This window comes from Pinus tabuliformis, chromosome 6 (genome assembly GCF_031772625.1).
Source record: "Pinus tabuliformis cultivar Carrire ecotype Pingquan chromosome 6, CPIR1, whole genome shotgun sequence".
Classification (NCBI taxonomy): domain Eukaryota; kingdom Viridiplantae; phylum Streptophyta; class Pinopsida; order Pinales; family Pinaceae; genus Pinus; species Pinus tabuliformis.
In genome coordinates this window covers 321,137,781-321,161,769 of record NC_142292.1, presented here as the reverse complement: position 1 = coordinate 321,161,769, position 23,989 = coordinate 321,137,781, and the positions used below count along the sequence as shown (strand labels likewise).

General features: G+C 35.1%; 1 protein-coding gene across 1 annotated transcript in view; it reads left to right on the top strand.

Moving 5' to 3' along the window:
* Nucleotides 1–21,424, top strand: part of LOC149258590 (12-oxophytodienoate reductase 3-like) — a 31,733-nt gene extending 10,309 nt beyond the window's left edge. The window contains exon 4 of the mRNA XM_089424672.1: nt 20,778–21,424. Within this exon, the coding sequence (XP_089280798.1) occupies nt 20,778–21,424 (647 nt within the window). The remainder of the gene's footprint in view (nt 1–20,777) is intronic.
* Nucleotides 21,425–23,989: the final 2,565 nt, after the last annotated feature.

Sequence of the window (23,989 nt, the reverse complement as noted above, 5' to 3'; positions counted from 1 at the left end):
AGTTTGTTGCTTTGTTTCCTCTTCCTCGGTCAGTACATCAGTATGCTGATTCGAACTCTTAGCAGAATTCATGAGACTCTCAGTTAGTCTCTCTTCCACACCATCTGTTCTAATGATGTCTTCCTGCTTGGGTTTACAGTAGTGAACTTCTCCTCCTTTAACCTGCTGCTGGTTATCTTCACTTTGAAATTGTTTGATTCCTACTGCCTCCTTACCATCTTCAAACAATCTCTGCTCAATCTCTTTGATCACATATGCCAGGGTTACCCAACATATGCCCACAGTATGCATATTAACAATGCATCCATAACTTTGTCCCAGGTATTTAACTCTTTATGGAGTTAAATCTTCAGACCATAAATGATCAGGGCCCTTTATAAGTTCCTTTTATTGGAACCCAATCACTCCACCTGAAACTCCCATCGGGACTATTAAAACCCTTCGGAGCCTTTTAAATCCTTTAATCCATGCATATATAACCTTCTCCTTCCAAACCTTGGTTAATATATGTTTATGAGTAAATATCTCTATTGGCGCTCTTTTCCTTCATAAAAGCCATTTATAAAGGAAAACACACGTTTACAAAGGAAAACTCCGCAAACATACCTTTTTGCCTTAAAACGGCCTTTGCACAGATTTCAACGCTTTACCCTTTATCGCAAGAAGATGATCAGTGTCCCCTTTTAGAACTGGCTTTTCTTAGAAGCCTTTCAGGATCTAACAGAGGACTAAATATGTCAGCTTCTGAACGAGATCTGGTATGTTTAAAAGGTGCCAGCTTGGGAGTGTGGAGTCGCCTAGGTGAATGATTTTAACCTTTCTAAACCTTTAATCACCTTTAATCACCTTTAAAGGAAAAGAATGAATGAATATTGTTGTCCCAAGGGAAACTTAAATGAAATTCAAATCCCTAACAACGACACTAGTCTCATGTTGTACCTTTGAGATAGTAGTAGGTCAGCTACCAATGCCAAAGCATCTAAAATAATTGTTTTGGGGTTTTTGGTTTTAATTTTGGAAGACCAATGAATGAAGACAGATGTAGAATTAAAGTAATTAATCCTTTGGGTTATATTAATACTTCAGCAGAGGGCTGCTATAAAGCATTACACAGTGATATAGATAAAAAATAGTGGTGAGAAGAAGACAACAAATAATATGATTATCACAGTTTCCAGACTGTAAAACAGAACAATCATAAGTTGGAAACCTTCTAAACTACATTCCAAAGGCTCAAGGTAGTATACTTAAGCTTACACAAGATGCTGATGATTTACTGATTAGAAGCGATTAGCTAAACAGACAGTTCATTAATCCATTCTCTTAATAGATGATCACTTCAGGAGCTTATAGGAATGAATTGAGACACAATTCTTCCTACCTAGATATCTCTATAAGTCATAAGCATATGAAGAAAAACATAATGATTGATAACTGGGAAAACCCACAGGATAACACAAACTGTGTAAAACCAGATAAAGAATCCTCTGCTTCGTATTAAGGTTCCAAAAAGACTGAGTACATCAAATGTCTAGAAAAGTTTCCTTCAAAGGTGGCTTCTAGGTTCAAAGTAGTATTGACAGTAAAGACTTTACAAGCAATGAACTATGAATCTTGAACTCCGAACCTATAACATCTCGAGAAGAGAGTTATTTATACAATAATAAACTTAAGAAATATCCTAAAACTGATTAGGATTTATTCTAGGAAAGAAAAAAATCTTCATGTAAGAAGATAGGGGCAGCTATTGAACTACTTCTTATTGTCCCTTTTATTCAGGTTGTGTTAGCTTTGTTGTTTGATATTTCACCCTTTAAGCTACTAAAATTGTTTGAATCCTTTACGCTGGTTGACTCCTTCAGTTTGATCTTTCATCTGATACTCTTTAAACTCTGTGAATATCCTTTAACCCTGCAGAATAACCTTTACTATTTCCTTTTATCTTTACTGTGCAATCCAGGATTTTACTGTGTTTTTCAACAGTAAATCACTTTAGATTTTATGTTACAGGGTAAAGTAAGTTGATATGGTCTTAATATTTGTCTTCCAACTTTACATAGGCTTTTTCTTTGTAAGCCTGGAACAGGGGTCTTTACCTGCAAAACACTGAAACTGTTAAGAAAAACAAGGTGACAGAGATAGTCTTGAATGGCTTTACTGAGCTTAAAATGATATTGGAAGGAGTCCATAGAATATTGGAAGGTAAAACAAATGTTTTTTTGGTTGTAGAGGCTTATGGAGGCTTTTCTATGTAAACACGCAAAAACAGAGCAAAATTTCAGTTTAGGCATTTAAATGGAAAAACGGTTCTTTTTGAAAAATGGCGCGAAATGAACAGTAACCATTTTGTCATTTTGCAGGAGGCGGTTTTTATCGCACTGCTTATGAAGCGTGGGGGGTTTTGGGAAGGGTCACCCGAAATAACGTGAGCCTGACACGTAGAAAAGGAGGTCAGTGGAATACCACTTTTCGGGCGGGTAATGCTCATACAGAGAGCGTACCTAGAATCGCCTAGGGTCGTTGGATCTGAACACCTTAGATCGGATGGTGGTAGAGTGAAGAAGGAGTATGGAGGGTATGAATGATTAAAAATGGCGGTAATGGCTTTATTATGTGTTAAAACTGTGATTAGAGGGGTTAAATGGAGGTTTAGTTATCTCTTTGTTTAAATCATAAAAAACGATTTAACAAAAAAAAGCTTTGTAAAACGCATATGGCAGATTTGAAATAATATAAATGTGAGCGGATAATGATATCGGGTCCAGGCTAATCGCATATTGCAATTGAATTTTAGCAAGGGGACAGTGCATCGCAAAGGAATGCGATAAGGGCCGGATGTTGTATGAAAATAGAACATGGATGATACTGCGTTGGGTCTGAGTCCCATCGCAATCGGAGATCGCAATGGTGGAGGGTTATGCTATTAGCGGGACTTGCGATGGAGGTGGATGCCATATGGCATGAACTGTAATATATATTTGGTTGGGTTCGGGTCCATCGTTGATCGCATATCACAATCGGAGAAGAGTGTATCCATATGAAAGGCTTGCAATGTGACAATATTGTGATGCGATATTAAAATACATAGTTTTATTATAAAACTAGGGTTTCGGGTTATTTTATAAAGGATCTAATATATACGGGAAATGGAACTTTTAAGGGTTTAATACGTTAATTAGTGTTAATATGAAATATGAGCTGAAAAGGGGAATTGATATGAAATATGAGTGGAAAAGGGAAAATACTAAGTATTATGCTTTTTCATGGTTTATTTGCTTTTCACATATGCATCAATACTTAGGCTAAAACATCTTTTTATGGATTTTTCAAGTAAAAAGGGATTTTACATGGTAAAAGGGATTTTACATAGGGTTTTTTACTTTTCCTAGGCAAAAAGGGTTTTGACCTTAGGAAAAGGGGTTTTTTGTAGAAAATGAATGAATATGAATGTATGAACGTGGGAAGGGGAAATTAGTGAATATAGGGATGAATGGGGATGAATGGGAAGTTACTTAATTGATCTTATAGACCTTCATTTGCTTTGTGAAATTGCATCATGGACATAGAACATATGGTGAAACATGATAAATGTACCCTTTGTCTAATGAATCATCAAACTTTTGCAACCTTTCTCTACTTACCCTTTTCTTATCCTATAATTTTTTCTTTACTTAATGGGTGCATTTAAGCTAGCAAACCCTTTTCCTTTCTTTTTATTTTACAAAAGTAAACTATCTAACTCTACCTTATAACCTCTAAGGGCTCAGATTAAACTAATGAGCACCTTATTATTCTCTGCCTAACTACTAATTTTCCAAGATTAAACAGTTTGGCCAGATCTTTATTCTCTAACTATAACATCAAATTTAAAGCATGAAGCAGTCAAGATTAAACTATTTGTCTGTCATGGGTTGTGGCATTTAAAACAAGCTACACACAACCATTATTTTACAGAAAAATGGTAGTGGCATTTAGACATGCTCACTTTCAAAGTTTATTTGTTTTTTTTTCTTTCTAACCTAACATTTTCTTTCTGTCTTTATTTTTTTGGACATCTAACCTAACATTTTCTTTGATATGGACATCATCATTAAGATATTTTCTTTAAAAAAAATTATTCACTATTGTTATGTCCATATACTAACTTAACATTTTGTCAAATATTCTATCTTATCAAAACCAAAAAATGCTACAACACAAGTACCATAGAAAGCAAAAACAATACTAGCTAGCTAGCTTTTATACTTGCAGCTTCATGCTCATTGTTGACTAAGCAGTTTCAGTAGCATAGCTCATTTAAGATCCCAATGTTGTGCCAATTAAACCAATGGAAGCACCACTAACAACAGAGTAAGTAGCAAGGGTGGTAGTACCTATTGCAAGACCCATTCCAGTGGCTATGAAAGAGGCAGTTTCTATGCTAGTTGTAGTAACTCCGGTTAAGCTTTGTGCTATGAACCATGAACCTCACAATGGGAAATACAAATTGAACTTACTACAACTTGCTCCTTATCCAATAAGAAATCAATGACCATAACTTCTCATAATTGATAGGGTTGCTTTTATATTTAGTTCTTGTTTCTTTAAGTGAACGGAAGAAAAAAAAGAAAAGATGACATTCTATTTTTGCATTGATATGAAAAAATAAAATTGACTAAGTAACAATTTTTCATAGCTTAGACACTTGTAGCAAGAAAGAGGTGAGTGTTGCAAGTGATTTGATGCATATATGACACAGTGTCTATTGAGTCTATCAACAATCTATTAGTGCAGCAGATAGCACATGACTAACACGGAGGGACAGATGATCGTGATTATTGTCCTAGAAATTGAATTTCGAGCGGCTTTGTGCATAGAAAGAAACAATTCAATCTCAACCACTTTACTGAACTATAGTATCCCACCTTGCTCCTTGATGGCAAAGTTCATATTGAGGACACAGACACCAAAAGGCTTGAAAGTTTGCTATAGATTGCAAAATTTGCACTCTGGTTACATTTGAAAAATGCCAACCTATTTTGTCAGCAGTAATTAGTGGATTGGTCTGGAGTAGCTTTGTGGAGACCAGCCTCTGGCATAGCAGATAGACCAGGTAGAGTAACTAAGCAAGTTCAGTAGCAGAGCCCGTTTAAGATCCTAATCCTGCACCAATTAAACCAATGGAAGCACCACTAACAACAGAGTAAGCAAGCAACTCCAGGTTCTTTCTTTGGTGATTTGGGTAAAGGCACAGAGGTCAAGGCAAAGAAATGATGCACATAGATGCAAGCATAGTAGAGAAAGTTTTCATATCTATTCATGATGCATGATGAACAAAGAGAACTTGATAGTGTTTAAGTACAATAGTATTGATGTCTAGGTAACAAAATAAGAGCACGAAACAATAAGTCCCCTAGGAAAGAACCGTTGTTACAAGAACTTGTGAGTTCAGAGAAACTAAATGTTGGAACTTGTGAATTCAAAGGGTAGCAATCCAGAAGGATAACGTGTTGCAACTGGTAGTCCTATTCAATGACAGAGATTAGTTCTTGTTTCTTTAAGTGAATGGAAGAAAAAAAATAAATGAGGACATTCTATTTTTGCATTGATATGAAAAGATAAAATTGACTAAGTAACAATTTTTCATAGCTTATACACATTTAGCAAGAAAGAGGTGAGTGCTACAAGTAGTTTGATGCAGATATGACACAGTTTCTATTGAGGCTACGAGCAATCTGTTAGTGCTATAGATTTGACACTGAATAATCCTCGGACTTCCTACACATCCAATAAGAAATCAAAGACCATAACTGTTCATGATTGATAGGGCTACTTTTAATCCCAATATCTTCAAAATATGGACAGAGATTAAAGATTATTAAGTACACTAGATAAGATTGGTACCTAAAATACTTGGTGGTGTGGAAATTGACTAGCTATACATGGATGATTTCAACAAGAAACTGGGCATAATCAAAGTTGGCAAACATGATTTCTGATGGGGGGCACAGAACAACCATAAATCCTAACATAGTATCATCTACTACTATGTCATCGTCATATCCGAGAAGTTGACACATCATTGCAATAGCCCGTTTGGAAATATAACGAAACACAGTGGCTTGGTATGGAGGTGGGCCTTTGGGGAGTGCTGAGTCTTTAGCTAGATAACTAATCAATAGATAAATAGGGGAGCCATATTCTTGTATTCTAGATCGACAATTTTCATAGCTTGGAGGAGCAGATAGCACATGACTAACACGGAGGCACTTTCCAATGGATTTTTGCATAGAAAGAAATAATTCAATCTCATCCATAGTGCTATAGTTCATGGTATTAAAGTTATTAGCAGAAACTTAATGCAACAAGTAAAAGATAACACATGCCTCTTTGTTGTTGAATTGATATTTAGTAGATCCAAGTGCATCAACACATGCAACTACAAGGTAAAATTATCTATGCCAACATCATATATTAACCACGTAGGCAAGTACATTGAGGATTTATGGGTTCTGTCAAAATTTATCTCTATAGTTCTCACCATGGTCCAAGCTGATACTAGGAGCCTAGTCAAGTATTAGTCCTAGTCGAGTGGACCGGTTTCTTAATGGCTGTGAGTAATGGGTTACCCTACCTTAGGTGCTCAAACGGTAATCTACTCGATGCATCCATAGTGATGGGGTTACACTGCATCATTGTATTGATGTGTTGGGCAAAGCAAAAGAGTCAGAGTATATATCACGTTGTTTCCTGATACTGAGGTTCAGCATTAGGACATGTTTCTACTTCATAGTGTGGTGGATTGCCTGTTGATTCATAACCGAGTATAATAATCCTAATATAGTCTAGTATACCTGCTTTATAAGTTAGTATAAGAATCCTCTATAAAGAGTTCAGATTTAGGACACAGACACCAAAAGGCTTGCAACTTTGCTGCGGATTGCAAAAGTTGCACTCTGGTTACATTTGCAAAATGCCAACCTATTTTGTCAGTTGTACATAGTGGATTGGTCTGGAGAAGCTCTGTGGAGACCAGCCTCTGACGTAGCAAGTATAGCAAGTAGAGTAGATATGCGATATCCGAAGTGAAAACTAGGAATAGAGCTCTATCTTTATTTAGCTTTGTTAGATGTGTGACATCATATAATAACTAGAGGGGATATGTTGGTCTAAGAGGTGAACACTTCTATGTTGGTTGTAGTTCTAGTTAAGCTCTAAGAGGTGAACACTTCTATGTTGGTTGTAGTTCCGGTTAAGCTCTGTGTTATGAACCATGAACCTCATCATGGGAAATAAAAATTCAATTTACTATAACGTCCTACTCATCTAATAAGAAATCGAACACCATAACTCCTCATAATTGATAGGGCTTCTTTTATATTTAGTTCTTGTTTCTTTAGGTGAATGGAAGAAAAAAAAAAAAAAGAGCACATTCTATTTTTGCATTGATATGAAAAGATAAAATTTACTAAGTAACAATTTTTCATAGCTTAGACACATGTAAAAAGAAAGAGGTGAGTGTTGCAAGTGATTTTACGCATATATGACACAATGTCTATTGAGGCTATCAACAATCTTAAGTGCTATAGATTTGACACTGAACAATCCTCAGACTTCCTACCCATGCAATAAGAAATCAAAGAGCATAACTACTCATAATTGATAGCACTACTTTTATATTTAGTTCTTGTTTCTTTAAGTGAAGGGAAGAAAAAAAAGTAAAGAGGAGATTCTATTTTTGCATTAATATGAAAACATAAAATTGACTAAGTAACAATTTTTCATAGCTTAGAGGAGCAGATAGCACATGACTAACACTGAGGCACACTTGATCACAATTATTGTCCTACAAATTGAATTTTCAATGGCTTTGTGCATAGAGATAAATAATCCAATCTCAGCCATAATGCTACAAGGACTGGTTGTATCAAAGCCATGAAACAAGTATAGAGGCAAATATGAAATGAACATCAATATATCCCAAAGCATTAAGCTAAGGCAATAAATGAATATTTATTATTTACAACATCTAGTGATCAATGATACATCATATACATAGCTTAGTTGGTCGAGAAGGTAAATTAGTTGGTCCATAGGATAGATAGTTACTAACTTTTCAATTGCTTTTCAGTAAGCAATCATTACATGCTGAGTATCATGTCATCATGCTTAGCTTTTGTAGATCGGATAAGAAAAATTCCAACTTACAATTGTGAAGAGATTCTGAGTATCATGACATACTGAATTGCAGTATCCCACCTTGATCCTTGATCCCAGAGTTCAGATTGAGGACACATACACCAAAAGGCTTGCAAGTTTGTTGTAGATTGCAAAAGTTGCACTCTGGTTACATTTGAAAAATGTGAACCTATTCTATCAGTTGTTCTGGGGTGTTGGCTTGATATAACATATGGGAACAAGGTTGTGAACATCAGGAAATCCTCATGACCATTTCTAGCTATATAGGTCAGTGGTCTATGGAGCATGGTTTATGAAAGAAAATGTTGAAACAACGCAATTTGAACAAATTTCATGAAAAGACAACAAGAGAGAGCGAGCACCATGGCAGGTAGATGCATAAGATAACGGAAGAGATTAATCCTCTTTGACAATGAAGTTGCATCATTCTGTATGCAAAATGACATTTGAATTATCTAGTACAAAACTTCTTTGTACATGGAAGTCTCGAAGGTTGTATGTAACATTGGCAACGCCTTATAGATACTTTTCATATGTCATATCTGTTAAAGATGGACAAAGGTCTAGTAGCAAACTGGTTTTCAGAATGCACTCGTACTTAACATTTGTCTTTGTTTGGATAATGCACTGCAATTATAGACAACATCGATATGTGGTTAACTGTTGACATGTGGAACACAAAGCATGCATACACGAGTCGATATCACCAAAAGCAAGGATAATAGCATCCAAGGTAGCATCCTCGCCTGTTTGAAATCGATTTCAAGTGCCAATTTCATATTCTCCACCTCTACCCCACTTCCGATCTTGTTTTCTCCCATCCATCAAGCAAGGTCATACCTCGCCCTTTGAAAGGAATGTAAAGAAGATTGTAAGGGTTGGCCTTTTCCTTAGGGATAATCAGGTTTTGAGCATGATGTATCAAAGTAACTTTAGAAGGAATGCAACCATAAGTGGGCTAGGAAGTTCCTAGTGTAAATATGGTAGCATGGAATGGACCAGTAGAAGAACTTATGTGTGATGAGCTAAGCGTATTTTTTGCAATGTTTACAAATATAGGAATTTGCAACACCAGATTTGACATTCTCAAAACTAGTTGATAGTTTTGTAATCTTATTTTGTGTTGTTTGACTTGCTTGTTTCAGTAAATAAATGTCTCTTTTGAAAAAAGTTCTTGCACATGATGACCAATCGAAAATAGGTGTGTCAGTTATTTGTGTTCGATATTTTTGTTCAAACTTTTACAATTATGTTGGTTTGTTCATTGATCTTGATTGAATCAATGGATCTGATTTGCCTGATTTCTTTGTTTGTCTTGAAAGATCCTTTGATGTTGTTGCAAATGCACTGTAGTTCAAATTTTCTATGACTATGTCTTCTTTCATTGTTGTTGTGTTGTATGCAAGTTTTATTTTTTGTGTTTTCAATTTTTTCTGAATAATGCCTTTAAGAAAATGCAGAGATAACCTTTTTGTCTGTTTTCTTGAGGCACAAGAAGTTACAATTTCTGTTTGTGCTATGTTTCTAATGTGTTTTTTCAAGAATCCAAGTGACTGAAATCTCATTGTCTCACTAACATGTTCTAGGTTTTCTATAACTACTTCTTGTTTCATTGTGATTTTGTTATATCCAAGGCCTACTTTTTTCCTTTTAAAATTTTTCCGAGCAATGTCCTTAAGAACATGCAAAGATAAACTTCTCTTGTGCATGTTTAAGTCACAAGATGGTTTCAACTGAGTTTTGACAAATTGACATTTTGTTTCAGGTTGTGTTTTAGTATTGTTCTTTGAGGAATGTGCTGAATGAAACATCACAATGTCCTCAGTATTTGTCATGATTGCTGCATCATATGTTTCAGCCTCAACATGAGATATCTTTATTTGACTTGTATCCTCTTTATTTCGAAGATGACATGTTTCTATGTTATCTTGTTTACTGGATAAGTTCATTTGTTCGTATTAGGTGTTGCTTTGTTGCTGGAAGGTACAATCCATTGTAGAGTCTGGCCTATGAACCAAAGGTTCAAAGTGCCCATTCAGAGGATCCTTTTCATGGAATAATATGTCATGATTATTTGTTCCAATGCTTGAATTGAAGTGTAAATAAATTCTCATGTTCGTTTTGGACCAAACCCTAATTGGAATTTTCAGCCAATTTGATAGCCAATGGATACAAAAAATATCTCCCCATAGACCTCTAGATTCTAGCGGTATATTGGTTGACACCGATCTAGCCATTTTGTCTAAATACGCTTCACGGATTCTAATGTTGTGCATTTCTTTTAATGACTCTTCATGTAGTTCATGTTCATAAGACAAAATTACTTCTCTATCTTGTTTTTCAAGACAGTTTCTAAAATACTCTATTGTTCCTTTCCTTAGCTCTATTGATGTGTATCGAAAATCTAGTAAAAGTTCTAAACTATTGAATAAACAGTCTGCAATCAGATATAAGAAATTGTTCACGCGAAATAAGTGATGATTTTCCAAGACTAATTGCAATTTGTCTTTTTTAGATAAAGCATACATAACGACCACTAACTATTCAATGCAATTATATGTTTAGTAATGCAATGCAATTATAAGTCACAAAATCATAACAACAAGTTGAACAATGAAACTCAATGTAGAAGAGTAAGTAATTGTTTTGTACCTTTTAGATTGCAACTGGAGATGTCTACTCAACTGCTCAAATTGCCAATGTCAACGCTAACAAAACTCGATGTGGAATAGGAAGTGATTGTTGTGTACATTTAGAAGTGGAAATGTGTACTAAGCTATTCAGACTGCCAAGGTAGACATCCAGTGAACAAGTTCAGTAAAAGACATTCAAGAAAAAAGGTAATGATGACTAGTGCATAAATTGACGATTACTGTGCTAGATTAATGAAATAGTAAATTGCTTTAAAGATGTAATTAATGAGAACTATTCTAATGGGATATTTATGAAAAAACCCATGCTACAGAATTGAACACAGTAACCAAATAAATCCGTTATAAATAAAGATGCATAGTTATTGATGTAAAGCCAAGGTCCTATAGCTACGTGAACTACCAGCTAATAATAGATGTTCCTATAGCTTGAAGAAAGGTGGCCTTAGAGCATGTCTTTGCTACATAACTATGATTTCTGTAGCAAAAATTGAGTTGGCTTAGGGCCACAAAAAAGCCACCAGACAAAGCCTTCTTTAGGTTAATAGAAGAGTGCATGTAGCACCATGAAGCTACTCGAGAAACATAACCACAAAAATGCTATTGCCTTTCACTGCCAATTTGTGATCCAATGGCTATTGGACCACCCAATATAAAGAGTCTAAAGAAAAGAACTCGAATCAAAAAGTCAAATCATACTATTGTAAAAGAGTATCACTATGCTCATTAACTAACTATTTAACCAAAAAATATTAGTCTAAGCAATACAAATACAAGTGTTTGCTAGAGAGATTCAAAAAATAAATCCATGCAAGAGCATGCCACAAATCAACCCACATTTAACATCATCAATCTTATATAGGAATAACTTACTTTATCACAAACCTGAAATAGATCGAATTTGATGATGAAGGAGGGAAATTTTAGTACCTTGCTTGAATGAAGATATTCCTAATAAATACCTATGGCTTTATGGATTTTTCTAGCATTCCAAAAACCCAAAATTAGAGCCTAATATGGCACTAGATAGTCAAAACTCTCCTTCAGATTGTCTTAGGTTCTGATACCATGTGATATTTGGCTGAGAAACTTAACTACAAAAATGATATTGCCTTTGATGCAGTGGCTACTGGACCAACCAATATAAATAGTCTAAAGAAAATAACTCCAATAAGAAAAGTCAAATCATACTGTTGTAAAAGAGTATCACTATGCTCCCAATTTGATGATGAAGGAGGGAAACTTTAGTACCTTTCTTGAATGAAGATATTCCTCATAAATACTTATGGCTTTATGGATTTGTCTACCATTCAAGAGACCCAAAATTATAAGCTAATATGGCAATGGATAGCATCATTTTCAGTCTTCTTGATTACCTTGGAAACAATCTAAGGAAAGCAAAAACAATATTTTTCATTTACTGAGTTAATTAGCATTGATAAAGCATAATGTCTTTGATTTCATAGCCATCAATTTGAGCATCTACGTCGAATTCTTTTCTTGTTCTTCATCTCCTCCTTTTCATGATCATGTTTGACTGTGTTTCTAGCAAATTAGCAGTAATGTAACAGAATCATGTCCTAATTTTTTTAAGTTGAGAGGGAAACAAGTAGCCTACAGTGCAATACAAAGGGCGCTCCACTACCAGAAAATACTACTATAGAATAGACTTTTGTAGCTTATAGTTCGAATTGCACACTTGTAGCAATAGAGAGGGCAACCCCAAGCATGTCCTTGCTATGGAACTATGATTTTGTAGAAAAGTTGAGTTGGCTTAGGGCCACGAAATAACCACTAGTGTTGTAAATAACTTTTTATATTTATATCGGTATAAAGTATTTTAGAACAAAATTCACACATTTCTTTTGGGGAGCCCGAATATTAGGGCATTTGAGGTAGGCTATTGCACATATTGGATAGTAGTAATATTGGGTCATTAGAATTTGGGCGAAGAGATAACACGAAAAACACAAATTAAACATGAAATAGATCCAATTTGATGATGAGGGAGGGAAATTTTAGTACTTTGATTGAATGAAGATATTCCTAATAAATACCTATGGCTTTATGGATTTGTCTACCATTCAAGAAACCCAAAATTAGAAGCTAATACGACAGTGGATAACACCACTTTTAGTCTCCTTGATTACCTTGGAAACAATCTAAGGAAAGTAAAAATAATATTTTTCATTTACTGAGTTAATTAGCATTGATAAAGCATAACATCTTTGATTTCATAGCCATGAATTTGAGCATCTAGGTGGAATTATTTTCCTGTTCTTTGTCTCCTCCTTTTCCAAATCATGTTTGACTATTTTTCTAGCAAATTGGTAACACTGTAACATAATCGTGTCCTATTTTTTTTAACCAACTCTCGAATACAAGCTTTGTAAGAATTGCTCTCCTCTATAATATGATTGGAACAAGCTCTAATCTGGTTGGAAGAAAAGCTCTAATTTGTTCGACCAAATCTCTTGGACAATCAAATTGATTGGACCAGCAAATATCGACCTGCTGTAATCTCTTCGACCATTTCTAATCTGGCTCTTTGACCAGCTTTGTGATCTAAATAATATATGGTGTTGCCTGCATAAATATAACGATAATAATAGGAGGGATGGGTCAATATCAATTCGAGGAAATAAAGTGAAGGTTAAGGCTGTTAAGCACAGTTCAGGTTGGCCCAACAAAAAGAGCGTGGGTGAGGAGTTATGCGTTATCAAGGAGGGCAACCCCAAAACGACAACTATAACATATGTTCCTATAGCTTGAAAGGTGGCCTCAGAGCATGTCTTTGCTACAGAACTATGATTTCTATAAAAAAAATTGAGTTGGCTTAGGGCCACGAAAAAACCACTAGACAGAGCCTTCTTTAGGTTAATAGAAGAGTTCTTGTAGCACCATGAAGCTACCCAAGAAACTTAACCACATAAATGTTATTTCCTTTCACTGCCAATCTGTGATCCAATCGCTATTGGACCACCCAATATAAAGAGTATAAAGAAAAGAACTCAAGCAAGAAAATTCAAAACATATTGTTGTAAAAGAGTATCACTAGGCTCATTAACTAACTATTTAACCAAAGAATATTAGTCTAAGTAATACAAATACAAGTTCTTGCTAGAGAGATTCAAAAAAGAAAGCCATGCAAGAGCATGCCACAAATCAACCCACATGTAATATCATCAATCTTATATAGGACTAACTTACTTTATCACAAACCTAAAATAGATCCAATTTGATGATGAAGGAGGAAAAGTACCTTGCTTGAATGAATATATTCAGGTAATAAATACCTATGGCTTTATGGATTTGTCTAGCATTCCAGAAACCCAAAAATTAGAGCCTAATATGGCACTAGATAGTCAAAACTCTCCTTCAGATTGTCTTAGGTTCTGAAACCATGTGATATTTGGCTGAGAAACTTAACTACATAAATGCTATTGCTTTTCGCTACCAATCGGTGATGTAGTGGCTACTCGACCAGCCAATATAAAGAGTCTAAGGAAAAAACTCCAATAAGAAAAGTCAAAGCATAACATCTTTGATTTCATAGTCATCAATTTGAGCATCTAGGTGGAATTCTTTTCCTGTTCTTCATCTCCTCCTCTTCTTGGTCATGTTTGACTATCTTTCTAGCAAATTAACAGCAATGTAACATAATCGTGTCCTAATTTTTTTAAGTCGAGAGGGCAACAAGTAGCCTGTAGTGCAATACAGAGGGCGTTCCACTACCAGAAAATGCTACTATAGAATAGACTTATGTAGCTTATAGCTCGAACTGTACTCTTGTAGCAATAGAGAGGGCAACCCCAAGCATATCCTTGCTACGGAACTATGATTTCTGTAGCAAAAATTGAGTTGGCTTAGGGCCACGAAATAACCACTAGTCTTGTAAATAACATTGTATATTTATATTGGTATAAAGTATTTTAGAAAAAAATTCATAAATTTCTTTTAGGGAGCCCAAATATTAGGGCATTTGAGGTAGGCTATTGCATAGATTGGATAACAGTAATATTAGGGCATTAGAATTTGGGTGAAGAGATTGCATGGAAAACACAAATTAAACCTGAAATAGATCCAATTTGATGACGAGGGAGGGAAATTTTAGTACTTTTCTTGAATGAATATATTCCTAATAAATACCTATGGCTTTATGGATTTTTCTACCTTTCAAGAAACCCAAAATTAGAAGCTAATATGGTAGTGGATAGCACCATTTTCAGTCTTCTTGATTACCTTGGAAACAATCTAAGGATTTAAGTAAAAAAAAATAAAATTCATTGACTGAGTTAATTAGCATTGATAAAGCATAACATCTTTGATTTCATAGCCATGAATTTGAGAATATATGTGGAATTATTTTCCTGTTCTTCGTCTGCTCCTTTTCTTAATCATGTTTGACTGCTTTCTAGCAAATTAGTAGCATTGTAACAGAATCGTTTCCTATTTTTTTTAAATTGAGAGGACAACAAGTACCCTGCAGTGCAATACAGAGGTTGCTCCACTACCAGAAAATACTAATATAGAATAGGCTTCTGTAGCTTATAGTTCGAACTGCACTCTTGTAGCAATAGAGAGGGCAACCCCAAAACCACAAAGCTACTATAATAGATATTCCTATAACTTGAAGAAAGGTGCCCTCAGAGCATGTCCTTGCTATGGAACTATGATTTCTGTAGCAAAATTTGAGTTGGCTTAGGGCCACGAAAAAACCACCAGACGGAACCTTCTTTAGATTAATATAAAAGTGCTTGTAACACCATGAAGCTACCTACGATTTGTCTACCATTCCAGAAACCCAAAATTAGAACCTAATATGGGAGTGGATAGCACCATTTTCAGTCTTCTTGATTAGAGGTAACCAACGAAGTCGAGTCGAAGCAAAAAAAAAAGTGGAAGTGCTAAGCTAAATACTAATTGATTTTCATACAATAGAACTTTATTGACAACAACCTTATTATATAACAATAAGGGTAACATACACGTATCAGGATTGTGCATGGATAATTCTGATTTGAATGAAATGTGTTCACAATGAATTATTAGCAAGGAACACGTATAAATGATCTAATTTTCGTTAACCTCCGTCAAATCAACCTAACCAGCTTAACCAACACAGATGTCATAGATTCCCAAACATATGTCATATTCCCTCACTGTTCGGTTATGATAATAAGGCTGGCTGTTATTAATGCCACTGTTTCTGCTGCCATTGCCTATGCTCTAACCACCTTTTCTCTTCTTGCTACCTTAGTTGTTGGCTCATATGTTTATGCTATTGGCTATTTCACCGTCAGGGATGGAGGGAAATATATTCAATAAGGAGAAAATAAATCAACTGGATCAGCCGCGGCTTATGGGAAAAATGATGCTAGGTCAACTAGCTTTTGAACAAGCTCAGATGCTGCTCTCTTTACTCCTTCCTCACCCCACCTGATTACGGTAAGCCCTCCTCATAGCGCTTAGTGATTTCGAGGTCTTTGCTTCCATCAAGGGTAAGAAATATCACAGAAGGTGCGCACCCCAATCCGCTTGAGTCGAAAGCGGCGCCTACACTACTGTACTATGTGTAATAGTACCACAAAACTCACAATAAGCAGTGTTAGCGATTGAAGAGTATTTCCGCAATATGGGACAATGTTGCGGAGAATTTCCATACATTCAGAAAATAGAAAAGTATTCCCCTAATTTCAGATTCTGAAATGAAGCCGTACTTTGGAAAGGTGTTGTGTTATGGAATGGTGTTGCATGAGGAAATTGTGTTGTGGAAGACACTTGTGCATTAGCAATGGTAGCAGAGACAGAGGACCAAGGTGCCAAATAAGGAGCAAGTGTAACAGATTTAGGGAAACTCGTAGCTCACCAACAACAATGCCCTGACTGTGTCGATTCACCATGTCAATTCAGTGTTAGACCCCTCTTTGTGTAAACCTCCTTCTCTCCCTAGCTCTATCCTCTCCTCTCGCCAAACGTAATAGCAGATCAAGGATTTCAAGCTAAAATCCCCCAAACTAGCTATCTTACCTTGTGCGAACGCCCAACCCTACCTGGATGGAATGGAATAAACCACGCCTACCGACCTATGAATGATTTTAGTCACTGGCTCATGCATATCTGTAGAAGGGGTGCTCAGACTGCCCAGAATATCCATTCAGTTTTAGGAAGAGGCGCAGAGCATTCCCTCAGACTGTGCTCAGACTGCTAAGAATGTCCATGTCCATTCAGTTTGACGAAGAGGCCCAGAACATCAATCCACCTGGATCTGCATGCATACAAACACCTGTAATCCCTTAGGCGCTCCATGCAACTACCTAAACCAAATAAACATAGCCAATCCATGCAACTACTTGCAAACATAGAAACTCAAATTAATGTTAACATTAGTTCTCGCGTTCAAATCATTTTTAAAAAATGAACTATATAAACCCCCAAATAACATAGATTCCAGCCTCTTCGGCCTCGGGAAGAGGCCAAATAAAACGGTGAAGTTGGATGAGAAGGGAAATAACAAATATGAACGAAAAAAACTTCGAAAACTGAAAACCAAGTAATATCAAATGCCATCAAATACTATAGTCCCATGCCATTGCCACATGGCATGGACTAATAATAAATATATGAATGGAAAATTAAAAAAACTGTTAAAATAATTATTTATTTTTTAAAAAATAATAAATATATGAATATGTAAATAATAAAATTAATTTAATTTATTTAGATTCGATATTGAAAAATAAATATTGTTTTTTATATTTAAATTAATCTGCTAAATCAAAAAATTACCAATTTGATTCTCTTGCTTCTTAAAGTTTTATCGCCATTGAAAAAATTGATAATTTACTCTTAAATCATTTAAAAAAAATTAATAAAACTTTATGATGAAACTCTTATTACCCATAAATCACAGGGAAGATTTCGGTGAAACCTCATGATAATGATCTATTGACTTTTGATTTCTTAAGCTAGTTTAAAATTCTTATAAATCTCATGGGCAAGTGGAAGTTAACGATCCGATTTTTTTGACATGTTTGAGATGCGATAGAGTTACAAAAGATATGTTTTATTTTTTATTTTTTTATAAAGATATGAAAATGTAGTTTTATATCTATTATTTATGAAGAGGTTAAATTTTTTAAGATGTAATGGTTTATTCAGATTTGATTTTCTCATAAATATTTATACTTATTTTTTTATTATTATTATTTGAGCATAATATATCTAACATTAAAATGAATTTGTAATTGTAATTGTATTATATATAAATTTAATGGAAAGTGGCTAGTTACAAGTTGGGAAAATCAATTTAACCAAGTCAAGTTTTTATCTTAAGAAGAATCATTATCTCGAGATCATTTAAGCCTAACAACTAATCCACTTATACAAAATGAAGTTTGGACAAAGGTAAGGAAGACAAAAAAGAAATCTCATGTCAAATATCAACCAAACCAGTAGTTGAAAAAACCAGGTATATGCTTTGTATCATATGTTGCTAGTTTGCTCTATCAAATTAAGAACCATGCATGTTAGAAACATAGTACCTTGGAGTTATTTTTTATAGTGAATGTATCATATGTTGCTAGTTTGCTCTATCAAATTAAGAACTATGCATGTTAAAAACATAGTACCTTGGAGTTAATTTTTATAGTGAATATTGGTCAATACTGCACAATTCTTAGTTCTACATCAAATTATTTTTTAATTTTCAATGATTTTTTTTGCTAAAAAATAAATATGGAGCATTATTAAAGTGAGTTCATTATGATTTTATTCAGTGTTACTTTAATACACAATGGTTATATATGTGTGTGTAATAAATAAATGTATAGATTTGATCAAAGTATGTTTTTACCACACTTAATACTTATATGTGTTTTCTCTATGAGAATGTAATATTGGAGGAAATCATAACATAATCCTATAACATAATATTAAGAGATCCACAATGTCCATTTATTATAAGTTTAGTCTTTTAATTTTTAAAAGGTTCAGATACTATGCATTCAATCTTGTTAATATTAGTGTATATCCCATGATCCAAAGCAATACTAAAATATATACTGTAAAATGTATACTTTATTTTTAGATCCAATAGTATATATTTGATTATGTAAATCATATTAATTAATATACTTTTGATTTCTTATTAATAGCATTCAATAGTTTTACTATGTTGGTCATCTTGTATGTCTTATAAGATCTCTTTAGTCATATCTCATATATACAAATGTTATGGTATGCCAGGGTCAAGAACATTTGATTTCAAGTTCCTAATATTTTATTGTGAGTGTTCCATGCAATTTCAAATCAAAATTGAAGATTTAAAAAGTCATTTGTGTGTTCTGGTCATTTTGTCTTTTTATTAAGATAAATATGTGAATTTTTTTAACATAATTATATTATTAAAAGATAATTTTTTTAATCAAACATTTATCGATAAAAAATTAATGTATGATCAGAAAATCAATTTAAAAAAAATAAATTTTAGATATAATATTTCTTAATACAAACACCAAAACCCAAAACTTATATTAAAAAAAAAAAAAATTAATCCAAATTCCAAAGGGTAGAAAATCACAAGAACAGAATTGGCTCCTATCCCCTCATTCCGGTGGTTTCTTCTGATTTTCCTGAGAATATTAGTCTCCAACCTGACCAAATGGAGCTCGATGGAAGTTCGGAGGTGGGTCATAAGGTCCAAAATGATCTGGGTTCTACTTCTGCTACAAATCTGACCGCTACAGGGTCTTTGCCCATGGCCAAATATTAATAATATAATATTAAAATTTATTTATTATATAATAATAATTATAAAAATCTAATATTCATTATTTAATATTAAGAAAATAATTTAAAATAAATCAATCTATATCGACTTTAACTCCAAATGTATAATTGCTGAAAACTGAAAAGTTTTTAGAGGAAAACCTTTGAAGAGCTTGAGAGGTCCACGTCTTCTTCGGATTCAAGAAAAAGTGAACGTTATCTTCGCTCGTTAAAATGACCACATAAATATCATATTCATCCGAGCAGTATAGAATTAAGAAAGTCGCAAATTACCTCAAGAACCTTTTGTCTTCTGTTCAAATTTTATGAGAGGGGCGGAGTTAACTGTGAGAACTCACAGTAAAGTGAAAACTATTTCGAAAAGTGTCTAGATTTCATCAAAAGTAATGTAATTTTGTATTTTACAATTAAATACATGTTAAAGTTGTTTTTATATTTTAGTTTAAACTCAATTTTAATAAGATTTTAAAAACAATTTAGAATGAGATATAATTTTGGAAAATACAATTTTGCAACACTTCAATTATCATTAAATTTTGATATTTTTATTTCTTTTATAAAATGTGTAATTAAAAGAATCATTTTATTAGAAACAACTTGTTCATTTTCCCAAAACGAATTTACTATTATACAAGTTAAATTAAATGAATTTATATAATTTTGAATCCAAGAGGGGGAATATTTTGCACAGACAGACGCCAACGTGGGCATTATTAGCGCACGCGACTTCCGTGTGAGCCAAAACGTAGAAGTGACTCTGCTACCACGCTGCGACTTCGAAACTTTAGTCTACTTTGAAGCTCTAGTGAAAGAGTAAGGAAACCAACTTAGTCGCATGCAGCCGCCTATAAATGCAACTCCACTCCACCTAATAAAGAATATTTGGAACTTTGAAGAATTTAATTTGATTGTGATTTAAAAATTATTTAGGAATTTGAAAATTTAAAGTTGATTCTAAATTTGAAAAAATATTTAGAAATTTGATTGTAGATTAGAAAATATTTTAAAATTTGACTGCCTCACTATCAAATTGCAAAATATTTGCAAAATCTGTCTGTCCGTCGTGGTAGAGTATGTCGTGATATGTATGGCATCTCATGATTTAGATCCAAACCCCGTGCCCTCGCGACAGCAGAAATGTCTGAAATTGTCACACAGTTTCGCAGAGCGGCGTGGAAATACACGGAGCCCACGGTAAACTGATCGATCAATTTCTCAAGGACGGCGTCAACGACAGATCCGACGAATACGGCAGAAGCATCGAGAACCGCTGCCGATTCGCCCACGAAATAGTGGAGGCTGTGGCGGAGGAGCTTGGGGCAGAGTGCACCGCTATCCTACTGTCTCCCATCATAGACCACAATGGGCCGACAGACACCGACCCTCTCTCTCTGGCCCACCACCTAATTCGTGTCCTGAACCGTTACCCTCTGGCGTATCTGCATGTCACCGAGCCACGCTTCAGCAGAGAAGGCCTCAAAGAAGCTGACCTGCAGGATGCGGAGAAGATGGCCTCCCAGATGTGGACAATGGTGAGAAGGGAATATAGAGGAGCGCTGATGAGGAGCGGGGGATATGTTAGAGAAAGTGACATGGAAGCGGTGTCAAAAGGCCATGCAGACATGATATCCTTCGGCCGTCTCTTCATTTCGAATCCAGACCTTCCTCTGAGGTTCGCTGTTGATGCGAAGCTCAACGAATATGATAGATCCACATTCTACTCTCATCATCAGGGTGTTGGATACACCGATTACCCATTTTACATCAATCCTGCCATTGCCATTACAACACCTAATCAAATTTAGATTTCAGAAATGCAAACTAGAAGGCCTCAGCATCGATTTAGTAATTCACATTCTACTATAATTAGGTCAATACCAGAGGCATTCTCTACATACGCAAATTATTGTAAAATACAAGTCCATACATATTGCATATGGACTTCAATGTAGCCTATCTAATCCATAAATGATGGACAACACCTCAATTATTGGAAAGTACGATTGAAGCCCACGAATAGAAATTCAAATTCAATTGTATTCTTTTGTCTAATTGTATAATTTGGAGGCTTTTATTTTTTATGTTTTTAAAAGCAAGGTTGAAGCAAACAAAAATTCAATAGTCCTTAGTGTAATTGTTTTACATTGTGGAAGAATTTTTGGCTTTTGGGCATTTTGTTTTTCGCATTTTGTTTTGGTTTTTTGGCCAATAATTAATATGGTATTGTTGTTGAGTGTGATCAGAATCGCGCAAGTGTTTGTGGAGTGTCAGCTATAGTCGCGGAATGAAAACTTGCCCATATCTATTTACCAAAGTACATTAAATGCCTTAAATTCTTTGTTGCGTTTCAAAATGGTTCACGCGACACTTTTGTTCTGGCTTCAGTCCTTCCATCTTCAAACAGAGACGCAATCTGCAAAAAAATACTTCTGACAAGTATGGATGCTGTCAGGGTGTTTAACCCGGTGGTTGGGATTAATATTTCCAACACTCCCCCTTAATCACAATTGCCCCCATTGACAATTCCCAAACAGTTTTTGAGATAAACCAAACTTTCATATGCCAATGTCTTTGTGAAGATATCAACAAATTGATCTTGTGACCTGTAGTACTACAACACAATTTCATCATTGTTAATCAACTCTCTCATAAATGATATTTAGCATTAATATGCTTGGTCCTCTTGTGAAAGACAATTCTTTGACAATGCAATTGTTGAGGTGTTGTCACAGAAAATAGTTGTCGTTCCCTCTTGGTCATGACGAAGATCCCTCAACATCCTTCTCATCCAAACTGCTTAACACATTGTTGTTGTTGCTGCGACATATTCAGCTTCTGTTGTTGACAATGACACTATTGGCTGCTTCTTGGAGGCCCATGAAATGGCTCCGGAACCCAAATGAAAACATATCCTGACGTGCTCTTTCTGTCATCGACACTTCCTGCCCAATCACTGTCAGTGTAACCAACCAGCCTGAAATCACTTGTTGCTGTGTACAAAATTCCATACTGTTTTGTCCCATTGACATACCTTAGAATCCTTTTTGCTGCTTGCCAATGTGTCTCCTTGGGTGTCTCCATAAACCTCGACACCAAAATATCTGGCCTAGTGGCGGTCAAATACATCAAGTTGCCTATCATGCTTTTGTATAATGTCGGATTGACATTGCTGCTGCAATCTTCTTTGCTCAACTTCAACCCCATGACAGTTGGAGTTGGTGCAGACTTATTGTTCTGCATTTTAAACCTCTCCAAAATGTCTGCCACATACTTTGCTTGAGAGATAAAAATGTCATTTTCTGTTTGCTTCACTTCTATGCCCAAAAAATATCTTAACAATCCTAAGTCAGTCATTTCAAATTCACTCTTCATGACTTGTTTGAAATTAGTGATGAGGAAATCATCACTGCCTGTAAAAATCAAATCATCTACATATAAGACGACAATGAGAATCTTACCTTCACTCTCTTTGATGTAGAGAGTGGGTTCACTGTCACATTTGTTGAAACCATTGTCCAAGAAGTATGCATCTATACTATTGTATCATGTGCACAGTGCTTGCTTAAACCCATAAAGAGCTTTCCTCAACTGGTACACTTTGTCTTCTTGGCCTTCTACCTCATAACCAAACGGTTGCACAACATACACTTCCTCTTTCAGCACTCCATTCAAGAACACTGATTTTACGTCCATTTGATACACTCTCCATTTATGATATGCGAAAATCACCACAACTACACACACTGTGTCCATCCTCGCGACTGGCGCAAACGTCTCCGCGTAATCTCTTCCATGTCGCTGCTTGTATCCTTTGACAACTAGCCTTGCTTTGTGCCTTTCAATTTTTCCCTCAATGTTGCGTTTGGTCTTATAGACCCACTTCACTCCAATGACATGTTTTCCTTTTGGAAGGTCCACTAACTCCCATGTGTCATTCCTTTCTATTGCTTCTATTTCTTCCTCCATTGCCGCAACCCACTTTTCTTCTTTGACTGCCTCCTCAAAATGGATTGGGTCATTTATATGACAAAACAAGGCAAATAAGGAACTCAGACTAGCGCTATTATCAACTTCTTTTTTTTTATCAAGCAAGAGTGGGATTTTCCATTAATCTAAACAAAATACATATTATACACTTCTTTGACAGAGCCGAGCATGGTAGCATCAACTCTGTAAAACTTCAACAGACAACTGGGATATCAGAATCCCAAACCTAATTCCAACAAGACTACAAAAGAACGATGACATGACAAACCGCCCAGCAAAGAGTGCAAAGAATACAAAATGACACCTAATAACTATCTTCCCTCATGGTGTTGCTCCGTAAAACCAGCGAACTGAAACCTGCTTAACGAACCAGAAGGAGAAGA